Source organism: Nicotiana attenuata, chromosome 9 (genome assembly GCF_001879085.1).
Source record: "Nicotiana attenuata strain UT chromosome 9, NIATTr2, whole genome shotgun sequence".
Lineage (NCBI taxonomy): Eukaryota > Viridiplantae > Streptophyta > Magnoliopsida > Solanales > Solanaceae > Nicotiana > Nicotiana attenuata.
The window spans coordinates 37,931,736-37,945,290 of NC_031997.1; the positions used below are offsets into that span (position 1 = coordinate 37,931,736).

A 13,555-nucleotide genomic window follows, 5' to 3' on the forward strand; every position below is an offset into this window, starting at 1 on the left:
TTGAAGTGAAAATATGCTCATTACGTGCTTCTTATGTATAGGAACAAATTTATGTGGAAAAGGATCAAATAGGAGAAAAATTAGTGAAAAAGAACTGAAGATAAAAGTCCCGGACAGCGAAGCGAGGTTTACTTCGCCAGATCGGAACCGGAGCAGAAGAAACCGGCTTCTCCAATCCGAAATAGAAGAAGGAAATACAAACCCTAGTCGCTATAAATACATCCTAAAACGTGCTTTTAAGGGAGAGACACCAGTTTGGACTTTGGAGGGGGATTCAATCTAAGGAGGCAAGAACACATCAGGAGCAAGACGGAGAATTCTTCTACGAGTTTTTCACTTCCTTCTTCCAATTTACATTATTGGTTATGAATTATAGTATTGTAGTTTTGCATATTATTATGAATGGCTAATTTGTTATCTAGGGTTTTGATGAAACCTTTTGTAGATAAATTCTTGTTATGTTTTTATGTAATTGAGACGTTGGATTTCTCTACTTGTACAACTATGTGTTTATTGTTGTTGATTTAATGGCCATCAATTGACTGTATCTATTTAGTGTGAACGGGCAAGTGACTTTAGGGTTCCATAGGTTCCAAAGGCTAAAAGCCGGAGTAGTTGATCCAGTAGTTCTAAATATAGATAGAAGAATCCCGAATGAACAAGCATCCACAAATGTCGATTCATTCAAGCAAGAGAGTGCAACAATCTTTTCCTTTGACACTGGTCCCGTAAACAAGTGAAAAATACCTTGTACAGTTTCCCTTTTCCCTTTCAGCCAGTCCAAGAGTTCAGTTCACTCGAAAGCGGGTAGCCATTAAGGAAAGCGGTTGTTGGATATTTGGTTTTAACCGGCTGCCCCACCCCTTATAGTAAGTACTGGTGAGAGGGAAAGAGCGCTCTTGCCCTTTACCCAAATAGTACAAGAATGGCAATCCACCTATTGGTGTGCTGCTATCCTCAACCGACCTGATCGTCCCAATCCGGTTGTCCTCACTAAGAACAGATCCACAATCTCTTATCTAATGAATATGAAATTGCTATATAATATTCCTTTGCCTAGTTGTCCATTGCTAGAACTTCCAGCGCTAAGGTGGTTGGTGTGGTAAGGCAAGCAACTCCTCTTTCCGAAGAAGAGTGCCTGCCCGAGCTATCTTAAAGTAAAGCTCTCTAGGTTAGCTATAGGTAAAGTTCTCCCAGAGCCGGAGACACAGGCCGCTACTCCTTCAGAAACCGGGAATCCGCAAGGAAGGATAGGACACAGAATAAAGACCTAAAGTTGTTCGTCGGATGAAACCGAGAACCGAAAGATGTCTATCAAAGAGCGAGAGGGACTGACTAGACGACTGTCAACCAGCTCTGAAGGTTGCAAAGCCTTTAGAGTGCCCCTAAACGGAAGGAAGGAAATATATTTAGAAATCTTTCCTAGCTTGAGAGAGGGTACACATTTAGGTAGTTTTTTAACAACATCACTCCTGACGTATGTAAGAAATCAATAAGGAGGGTTTAAAGGCGAGACTAGAAATAACAAAACCTTGGTGCGATCGTAGTGAGCGTTGAATTAGTGCCAGCTAGCGTAATTCGAGAGAATATGTCTAGTAAATTGTGGTAGTTGCTCGAGAGTGAGAGAACTACAACACCCGAAGTACTCACGATCGGTAGAGAATAATTAGGCAAAATTATAAAAGACGTAGCGGGAAGGATTCCGATAATTGGAAAAATCATAACTGTAGACCCCGTTAATCTTGTCTCCAACCCTTTGTCTCGTTAGTTGATAATTTTATTACTTTCTAGTACTTGTTAATTAGCTAGAAATAAAATCTCAAACTTTATATTTTAGAAAATTGTTCAAACTTGTCTTCTTAGTTATATTGAACAGTTATAGCGATACTTTAGTTCTCTGTGGGCAGCGGTGGATCTAGTGTATATATGAACCCATAAACTTTAAAAATATAATGGGTTAAATACTAAAAACCTTAAAAGTTGAACCCATAAGATTTAAATCCTGGATCCGCCTCTGTCTGTGGGATTTGACTCCAGACTCTTAGACCGGATTATATTTGCAACGATTCCTTATCTTTTTAGGACTACAATTGAGCATGATCAAATTCGCCCCAATCACACTCCTTGGCATACGGTCCTTCTACGAATTATGTGTGAATGTAAAATATTTTATTTAGGGGACTGCTCTTTTTTAATAAATGATTTAAATGACATCTAAAATGAATGGAAGGTGGTAAAATTAGAGTTTGTTTTCTAGCAACCTAGGATTCCAAAATGAGGGACCTAAACCTATTAATTAATGAGCAAAAAATGACCCCCTTTTTTCTTCATCTATATCTGTGGACAGCCACGCACTAATAATAAGTCCTACTTATATCATAAAATTCATATAATTTCTTGAGAGAATCTCACTAGAGGTCATCATATCACTCTGGTTCCAGTAGGAACAGAATTCTATATTGTTGGCATATTGGGGTGAGAAGAAAAACAGTTTCAAAGGTAGTAATTAACTTTTCTTGTTAGTGCGTATGTCCTTTGAAAATGAAGACCCCTTTGTTTGACCTTTGTTCACATAACAGAGAAGTACTGTCAGTAGTTATTAAATTTCTTGGAATAACAAACCTAAGGTATATCATTTTCTTCACGTGTCGTTAGAGACGGTACCAGAATTTCAAGTTTATAAGTTCGGTATTTTTTGTTAAGTTACTTGATTCTATATTAATAATTTATATATATTTAACAAATTTCCAAAATAAATATATGATTCGAACTAAAGTTACTGAATTCGGCCAAACCGTCTAACTCCGCCCTTATAGGTGGTAATTGTAAGCAGGTAGAAATAAATAACCAACAAGAACCGTGATGCAGTGATAAATTACTCTTTCATTCTTAACTAAAAATTGCGGGTTCTATTCGTGAGTATGGAATCACATATGCTAGAATCCGATTTACACAAATATAAAATGTTTCGATGCGAATCTGAATTTCATCGAGCTCTAATACGAATATCCAAAAGGTATGTTTGAACAGAAGTAAAATGGGTAAAGGGTGACTAGCTCCCCCACCCAACAAAAATCTGACCTTAGATTTTTTGTCCTAATCTTTTGGAGACCATGAGCAATCCCTATCTTTTTCTTCCTCCAATCATCATTTTCGTCAATCCCATGTTTTACTCTACTTTATTAATTATCATTGTAATATATTTGGTGATTTTTAAAAATTACTATACACCTCTTAAGAAAGGCATTAAAAAACTTTAATTGTGACAAAATTTGTCTAAACTATTTTTTGTATTTCTTAACATTTCACTTAATTAACATTACTAGAGAAGTTGGAAATTAAATTTGAAAAAAAATATTCTTGTTTTTAAAACATCAGACATTTTAAGATAAAATTAATTTTCCAAAAAGAAAAATAATATGAACCATAGGTAGTAGGAGCCATAACCAAAATTTCAGCATTTTGACTATTCGTAATTATTTCAATAATTGAAATTGGAAAAGAAATTGTTATGAATGCATGTAGTAATAGAAATTTGGAAATAATAAATGCATCAAATTGTAGAATTGGCATTTACTAGCAGTGAATATAGTTGATAAAGAAGCTACTATAATAGAAGTAGCTTTTTGACTTCATAATTCAAAGGGAATATTTATGCTAGCGCCATCTTGAAGCAAAAAAGGACCCACAAAAAAACCAAGAAAAAGCCAATGTAATTGGAAGAAAAAAAAAAAGCCTAAACTCTCTCTTTGATGAGTGAAGACTATCTTACCTTTGCCCCTTTTCTTGAATTGCCTTTACCTCTTCTTCTCCTTGTGTGAACATGATCTCTCAAGAATCCTTTTTTCTTTTTAGATTTAACTAATATATGTTGATATTATAACAAGTTATTGCTTTATTTTGAAGTAACTAATCGACTTACTATGGATATTTACATATAATAACTTGAAATTATCTTGCAATTAACATGATACTACAAGACACAATTTGGCTCGATTTCGGGTGTTCAATAGATAAAATGCTTAGTTCATGTGCCTAATTGAAAATTTTGGACAAGTTTAAGGGGTCGAATATGTATTTAACCTTATTTTTTTCATGGCCATTATCATCTACACAAGCAATAAAGAAAAATTGGTAAACAAGTGTGTATAAGAATAGGAACAAAATAAAAATAGATAGGGAAATATTCATAGAAGGAAAGTAGATATTAAAATTAACTTTGAAGAGAAATTTCATTTCATCTCTCTTAATGTAACCCCCCCCCCCCCCCCCCCCCCCACAAAATTCAATAGGTAAAATGCTTAGTTCATGTGCCCAATTAAAAAAATTGGACAAGTTGAAGGGGCAAAATATGTATTTAGCACTGAAGCAAATTGGTACACAAGTGTCCAATATGGTTTTGTGGTGGGATGAATAGGATCCCTCCACTCTTAACCAGGGGTATTTGGTTCGAGCATACCGTGTGGAAAAAATCATGTTAGGGAGCGTTTCCCCCTTAAATGGGCCTACATGACGCAAATTCACATATAATCGGACTCCAGTACGAATACCGTACCCCGGATGAGAAACCAAATAAAAAAAGAATAGGGACAAAAGAAAAATAGATAGGAAAATATTCAGAGAAGGTAGATATAAAAATTAACTTGAAAGAGAAATTTCATTTCATTTCTCTTAAAGTAAACCGCCCAATCAAACCAATTACAAAAATTACATTAGTAACAATAATACACTACTAACAACTATTTTTTTTTTTTTTTGAGATTTATTTAGGAATTACAAAATCAAACCATTAGCAATGGCTCGATTAGTACCAAGATTAGTAGTTTCATAAACTGGTAATTCTTCACTATACCTATCTATTCCAATAGAAGAAAGATTATCAAGCTCAAATAAATCAGAACTAGCACAACTTGCCACGTCATCATCTTCATAATCTTCAAAAACTTCCATTTTCTTGATTTCTGAATTTTTTCTCATATCAAAATCCCTCTCCACTTTCTTCTGATAATTTTTCAATAATTCCTTAGCTGCTTCCTCCACTCTACGATTCTTCTCCATTGCATGAAATTTCATCTCTTCATTTATAGTTTTCCTAATATTTTTCAAACTTTCCAAATTGGGCTGACAATCTTCATCTACAAATCTAACTGATCTTTTAACTCCACTATTGCTAGATTTTGGAGTATTTTTACTTAAACATGATCTTGAAAATGAAGAAGCTGAAGAACAAGTTGATGTATTAGCCGAACTAGAAGAAACTTTAGGTTTTTTGGTATTTCCAGTAGTGAAAATTGAGTTCAAAAAACTAGCTAAACGACCTCCAGGAGAAATTGGCTGTTTAACTTTCTTTAAATCTCCATAAATCTTCATAGCTTTTGACTTTGTTTTAACAAACCCACCTTCATTTTTTGTTTTTGGAACAAAATCTCTTTCTAAATTGAGATTTTTAGGAGTTGAAATGGAAGTTCGAATAGGTTTAGGTCTATTTAGACCATAACAAGAAGAAACAGAGGAGTTATTAACTCCATTATTATAAACAGATTCAGGTTCTGAATTAGAAGAAAAAACACCCCCACAACTTGAATCTGAAGAACTCGAGCTTGAGTTCATCAAATTCCTTGATTTTCTCTCGAAATCTGCAGCTGATTTTCGTCGAACAGTAACTTTTTCACTGGCTTTATGCTCCATCCATTTCTCAATCATGCAAACTTTTTGGAAATTTTCCATGTTGTTGCTCTGTTTCTTGCGCATTGTTTCTTTATATAGTACTAGTTGTTCTTCTTCTCCTTGATCAATTGAACGGTAAATTGCATCAAGTAGTGTAGAAGAAAATGAAGGATTTGAAGTATGTGAAATATCCCTCTCTCTTGTATAGTTATATCTATCCATTCCTATTTTTATAGAGGTATAACGGAGCTAAAAAAACAGGAGTGGGGTGAAAAATGATGAAAGCAATGTCTTTATTGTCTGTTTTGGGAGAGTCAAAAGCTGATGGAAAACAGAGAGTTTAATGGAGATAAGGGGCAAGAAAAATCATGACAGAATGTTCAGAATCCATGCTATTTGATCATTAAAACACATGTTCATAAAAACAGAGGAATGAGGAAAAAAAGAGACAAGAGTTATGTAAATGGAGTTGGGTTTGATGATGGTTTTAGGGAGAGAGAGAGCAGAGAATAATGAGAGCCTGGAATTTGGATGACACGCCTGAGGAAGAGAGAGAGAGAGAGAGATAAGAGAGGAAAAAAGAGAAGAGAGAACTGTTTGTGTTCTTCTTTTCTGTACCACTTTGGGCTTTATATGATCTCAACTTGGAAGTAGAGGGGGGGGGGGTTAGGGGTAGGTCGAGGGGGGTTGTGGAGGGGGTGGCATATGCCTATTCGAGGTTACATGTTATATTGCATCGTATTGTTAATTTAAATTCAATATTTATTTTAATTGTCATTTTATTATATCGTATCATTAAATTCGTTGTTATGTAATGACGAAATGCGCTACTTCATGTAACGACGGATTTGGTGTGGCTGCGTTGTTACCTCATCCTTTTCTCTCAATCTCACCCTTCATTATTATTAAATAATTTTATTTTATCATTATCCTACCTTTTTATATAGTAATTTTATCCCGTATCATAATTTTTCTTTACAATATTACAAGTTTATTCTTCATATTGCTGGTGCATGATATCATGAACCGATGACAAACGACACAATTTATCCAAACATTTTATTCATCAAATGATATAGTACAATGCAGTACGATACGATATAAAACGATACGTAATAACCATCCAAACAAGCTATTTTACGTGTTCATAATAATAATATAATTTTATAGTTAAATATTTGATATTTTCCATTCTAATTTATGTGTCTAAGTTTGATTAGACATGAAGTTTAAGAAAATAAGAAAGACCTTAAAATCTCGTGATCTTAAATTAAAGATGTGTGTGATACACCGAAATATCCTTAATTCTTATGGTATGAAATATTTCATGTGAAAAATTGAAGTTAAAAAGTTACTAAATATAGAGAAAAAGATATTCTTTTTGAAACAAATTATAAGAGAAAGTAAGACACATAAATTAAAATAAAATAAGTATATTTAGTCGATTTTTTTATACGCGTACAGAGTTTGAGTAAAAATTATTGAGTTCACGTGAGTGGTAAACCCATTGATACAAGGCTAGATCCGCCCCCGAGGTGGTTGCATGGTCCAACTAGGACACACTTCCAACCTGGCACTCATGACGTGGCATACGTATTTATAATCTCACGAGGAATACGTACGGTTAACCTAATAATACATGTCCTTCATAATTCGTCCTGCCAGCAGACTGGTAGTGGATTATTAATATTAGTAATTTGGAACAGGAGAAATTAACTGAATATATTTTTCTCCGACAGTCTATTTTAATTTCAAGATTCAAAATCCATTTAACAAAAGGTACCCACCTAATTTTTTGTCGATAAATTCCATTCTTTGCAAGAAGCTACTAATAAACATGGGAAAAAGACTTTTTCACACCGGGTGTCTACACCATATTAAGTTAAGTTAACCATAGAAAGAAACTAATTAAGGTCTATCAAGAGTCCTGTATTAATAAATAAAGAAATTAAAAAAAAAAAAGAAGAAATCAATGGTCGTGCGACTATGCAAAAAAATTACCCGCATTCGTCTTTCTTCTCCTTCTGCACGATAATCTACGAAAAAACTCAACCGAGAGTGTAATGGAAAAACAATTTCTTAGGTATTATTCAGTTTGTTATTTGGTAATGTGTGCTGAAAAAATTCTCCTAAGCTTTAGTTAAGTTAGTAACCCCACTTAGGCCTCATTTGTTTTTTTTTTTTAAGATTAAGACGTCTGAATCTTAATACACATCTGAATATCAGGATGTGTATTAAGATTAAGACATCTGAATTTGAATACACAGCTGAATATATTAAGATGTGTATTAACATCTGAATACTAAATAATTAAGACTGTTTGATTTTTAAACATCTGAATGATAAAAATTATCTTTATTTGAAAATTAATAAACATAAAATTCAAATGATATACTAACTAATCTAATATTTTATCAATAAAATATATAGTTTTTAAAAATATGATAGTTGTTGGTGGTGATGGCTAACGGGTGAATGCCGACTAGAGGCAGTGGTTGGTGGTAGTTTTGGTTGATGATGGTGGTTCATGCTAGTAGCTAGTAGTGATTGGTAGTGGTGGCGATTATGATTGAGGATGGTGGTGGTGATAGTTAATAATAGCGGGTGGTGGTAGTAGTTGTGACTGAGGAGGTGGTGGGTGGGTGGTGGTAGGTTATAATGATGGGCACCGCCGGCTGTGGTTGTTGATGGTGATGGGGTGGTCAGTTGTGGTAGTTGAGGTGGATGAGTGTTGATTGTGGGTAAGAATGATGGTGGTCGGAGTGGTGGGGATAGTGGTGGTGATGGTCAATAATGGTGGCGGCTATGATTGAGGATGATGGTGGCGTGGTGGTAGAGGTGGTGGTGGTGGTGGGGGGGGAGTGGTTGAGTATGGTGGTGGCGGCGGCATGGTGGTAGTTTATAATGGTAGGCGGTGGCGGCAGTTAATAATGAATATGTGATAGCATCTTAATGAAATTAAGTCTCTGTTATAGATTTTAATCATACAGACCTGTTAAGACCCATTAAGTGGTTGTGAAGTAAAAACAACAAATACACATAATGATTAAGATCTGAATAATTAAGATTCAGACTTTAAAAACAAACGCACTAAATGTCTGAGATCTGAACAATTAAGATTTGGACCTCCATTAAGTGCAAACAAATAAGGCCTTAGGCTATTATTGTCTTCACAAAAAAAGTCGTTAAAACATAAATTGAAAATTTCTTTTCAAGATTAAGTTTGATAAACTTTTCATGATCGGTAATAGTGTAATTATGCAAAGTCAAGTGCAATTGGTGAAGCTCTTTCGTATGAGTTTATTCTTTTTGAATATGCATGTTTGCTGTTTCACAAATTAAGCCATTTACCTTTTGTGTGGTAATAGCATATCGAAATAAAAGGCCACACATTCACCATTATTAGACAACAAACAAGTATGAAATTTCAAGATGTTAGGTAGTTTTATATTAATATTTAATCAAGATTATGCGCAAAATATATGGTACTTAACTACGGTTAAGTACTAATAATTATAGTTAAATAATTAAAGTGACATATATTATTTATTTATTGGTCAGGTGTAAACACTCCGGTGCGGATCAGGTATACATGTTAAGGTTAGTATATTTAGTAAGCTAATAAAACAAGTCTTACTATTTATAGGATGTTGATACAAACATGTATATATAGTAAAAAACCAAAAAAACAAAGAAAAAGGAAGGTGAAGATCCACGTGATTCAATAATTCCAACTAGAATAGGATTAATCTATTGATTTTTGCAGGCGAGTACGAAAGAAAAGACTAGTGTGCAGTTTGGTATTATGTCTTATTCGTAATAATTTATCCCACGGGACAATAAACGCATCTCTCATCTCATAAAGATGAAATTTTATATATAATCCTATATAAAGGTGGAATTATGCATGGTTATCTCAATAAAAATACAAATAAAAACATGATATAAATATTCACATTTTAGTTTTAAACAACAAAAATAGTTTTTATAGCAGTTATAAAAAGTAATCTTATATAAAGTTAGGAGTAACTTCATCATCTGATATAACGCGCCTTCTAACCCGCGGCCTTTTAACCAAGGAACTCCCATCCGTTCCTCTTCCTCTTCAGAATCTTGGGGTTTGTCAGCTTTCCTTTTCGATGAAGAACTCAGGATTATCTCCTGAGCTCTTGCCAAAGAAAGTCTGGAAGTTGCGATCGATTCAGCACTTACACCACGAATAGAAAACCCTGATAAAAAGAAGGGTCAAACACATTCTAAAGGAAGAATGAACGAAAATAGGGAAGAAAAAAAAGGTAAAGTATTTACCATGGGTTTTAACCTTCCAACCAAACCTGTTTGAAAGGTATTTCCAAGATCTAACCTCCATCGGAGCAACAGTCAACAATTTCTCTACCCAACCACGGAAATTGGGAATCTCTTCAGCAATTTCCATGGTAGCTGAAAAAAAGAAAGTTAAACAGTCACAGGAAAAACAAACCCTTTCAAAGCAAAAAAAGGGGAAAAAAGAGAAGAGAGAAAGTTGTAAAAGTAAACTTACGTGCAAAATTCCACTTTTCAGGGAATGGTATATTTTCTTCACCTACTAACCCTATAGTAGGAGCAGCAACAAATTTGGCATACCAGCTACGGTCCTTGTCATCCTCAGGGCTGACTAAAACCCTCTTACTCCTCGCCACCAAAGTAAAGATTCCATGTCGGAACAACTTAGGGGAGTAGATGTGGATCAGATGAAAAAAGGTAAAAGGCAATTTAGCCAAGTTAGCTAAGTGTAAAGGGATATGTATACACGAAAGAAAAGCCAGCCTTGTAAGACGTGATCCTTTGATTTCATTAGGGATTATAATTGGTAATAAATTTCCAGTGGCAATCTCTACGAACAATAGAGATCAAACCTTCAGTAATCTGAGAAGGGTAAACGTCAGCACGATCAAGAGAGGACATAGAAGAAACCTGATTCCTAATTGATTCTCTATCAGTATAATAAGATAGTTCAGAGGGGATAATTTCGTCTACTGTTGGTTCAGGGACTGGTTCATTAGAATCCCTACTTCTGGTAGAAGATCTATGTGGAAGAGAACCCCTAGTTCTAGAAGAAGAAGGAGGAGTAGAACTAGGTAAAGATGAAGGCGAATCTCGAATGGACGTTGATCCTAAACTACGTAACCTACCTCCTCTCCTGCTCCTAGTTGGAGCAAGAGGAAGTTCATCTACAATAAGAACTTTACGAGGATCAGGGTTTGAAGAAGACATAGCTATACGGAGAAGAAAGAAAGATTGAATAAGTCAAAGATGGAAAACTTTTTTATGAAAGAAGAAACAAAGGATATATTTATACTCAGAAGCAACTGTCAAACAAAACAGGTAATAATGGGAACGTCATAATGAAAACTGTCACTTTGTGATTGATGTAGCCGCAAAAAGCCTTAAAAGACGCTGAAGGGTTGCAGACCAATCAAAAGGCGCCACGTGCCACGAGCATTAAATGGAAGTGACATGCGAAGCGTCAATTTTGGAGAAGGTATAATGGCGGCAAAAATTCTCGCTTTAATGAGATCCACTTCCCAAATATTCAATTGTTGAATAAATGGCAAGTGGGGTGACTATCTGTATTGGAAAAAATCAAGTTAACATGTGGAATTAATTATGTGCTGACATGTCAAGACATTTGGATCAATAAAAGAATGACAGCTGGCAAAGAATAGTTGAAGAGACACGAGCCTTAACAGGCACGGGCAGAGATTCAAGAAAACAGGAAGAAACGGTTACTCAGACCTCTTGGTAATTTGAAGAGACATCGGAGGAATGAACCTAGATAGCAAAAAGTACAAATACGTATTATCCGTAATTAATGAGCGTCAATGATGGAAAACGTTACAGAATCTTCACGAAACAGTTACGATTGCTAATTATAACGTTGCATTAATGATATTAATTACTCATAATGGCTCTGTTATGAGAGGAAAGAAACGTATTACTTAGAAATAGCTATAAAAGGAGAGGAATAAACATTTGTCAGGGGACAAAATATTATTGGAATTCACTGATTTACTTTGCTTTCTTTTACTCAGTTATCGTTTAAATAAATTCTTCTTATTTGTTCTAAATTTGATTATCAGTAACCCGAGTTCTTTTAAAATTTAGTTTTGCCGAAATTCCAATTTTCTGGTTAAACAAATTGGTTCCGTTACCAGGAATCTGATAATCTATTACTTATCTAAATCGACTCTTTCGTCAAATCAATCAAGTCGAATGTCAATGACAACAACCCAAGGGACCATCAACACCAGGAGAATCCGCAAGGCAATGGAACCCCGGTCCCTTCCCCATAAAATTCTCCTCGGCAATCTCGAGAAGTGTCACGACCCCAACCCCGGTCGTGATGGCGCCCAACACATTGCTAGGCAAGCCCGACCAATTGTCAATCACAACCCCTCTATTATAGAGTTCATTACTCATTTAACAGAATTTAAATACCAATTTAAACATAAATGGGAGTCTGAAACAGTAGATAAAATGTGTGGAAGTCATAATAACATCACTACATAGCCCACCTATCCGGTGTCACAAGTCAAGAGCCTCTATTTCAAGTCTTTAAACAGCCTAAAACAGAGATAGTCTAAGAATACTGGAAATAAAGAAGATAGAAGGAGAAATCGGGTCTGCGGACGCCATGCAGCTACCTCGATGACTCCGGTGAATGATGAACAGCAGGAAAGCTCTCTCTATGCCTCGGGAACACCTGGATCTGCACACAAGGTGCAGGGAGTAATGTGAGTACTCCGACCTAGTGAGTAATAATCATAAATAATGGCTGACAGTAAGAAAACATGTAAGGGCACTAAGCAGTTCTATATCAAAGAAGTAAATCAACTTAAAGCAGCAAAATAGTGAAGAAGTCAAGTGAAATCTCTTTAGATTAGGTAAAACAGGTAGCTTATCAGGTATTTAACAAGTATAAATCCGTTCCTCGAACACAGTAACCGTATATCTCTCACAATAACCGAAATCAAAATAACCGCTACGGCGTGCAGCCCGATTCGTACATTGCTGTGGCGCACAGCCCGATCCATATAAATAGTCGACTGCGCTCACTGGGGGTGTACAGACTCCGGGAGGGGCTCCTACAGCCCAAGCGCTATATTGCTGCGGCGTGCAGCCCGATCCACATATATATTTGCTACGGTGTGCAGCCCGATCCATATAAGTATTTGCTGCGGCGTGCAGCCCGATCCAATAACTATATATATCATCCTCACTGTTGGGTTCTCAACCCCTCTCAGTCATTTTACTCACAGTCTCTCGGGCACAATAATATAAAGTAGGGATCTCAGCCCACATATTTCCCTCATTTAGGATTAGCATTTGATAAAACCGGTTCACATTGTATAAACATATAGAAACATGACTGAGGATATGATTTTTAACAAGGAAAGTGAGGAAAATCAGTCAGAATGCCCCTAAGGGTTCTACAAGTCGGCACAAGGCCCCAAACATGGCAACTAGTCCAAATCATAATGATAATAATTAAATCTCGGTCAAAAATACGGTGAAATCATCAATCGGGACGGACCAAGTCACAATCCCTAGTAATAATGGACCCCACGCTCATCATACAGCGTGTGTCTTACCTCAACATAGCACTACGTTGTGCAAATCCGGGGTTTCAAACCCTCAGGACATCATTTACGATCATTACTCACCTCAAACCGGCCAAAGCTCTAGGTCGCTATGCCCTTGCCTCTCAACTTAAACAAATGCTCGTCCTCGAGCGAGTCAAGAAACATACCTGAAGCCTCAAATAGGTGAGGGTATCTGCTCCGCATCTCCCACTGGATCTCCCAGGTAGCCTCCTCCACGGGCCGACCTCTCCACTGCACCTTCACTG

At 35.9% G+C, this 13,555-nt stretch overlaps 1 protein-coding gene across 1 annotated transcript; it reads right to left on the reverse strand.

The window, feature by feature from the left end:
• Positions 4,629 to 6,265, reverse strand: LOC109232268 (protein BIG GRAIN 1-like A). The gene has a single exon (XM_019397971.1). The coding sequence runs from the start codon at positions 5,887 to 5,889 to the stop codon at positions 4,774 to 4,776; it is 1,116 nt and encodes a 371-aa protein (XP_019253516.1). The 5' UTR covers positions 5,890 to 6,265; the 3' UTR covers positions 4,629 to 4,773.

What these genes read in the sequence shown, in the direction of transcription:
- LOC109232268 (XM_019397971.1), bottom strand. Translation starts at nt 5,889, where the DNA reads ATGGATAGATATAACTATACAAGAGAGAGGGATATTTCACATACTTCA.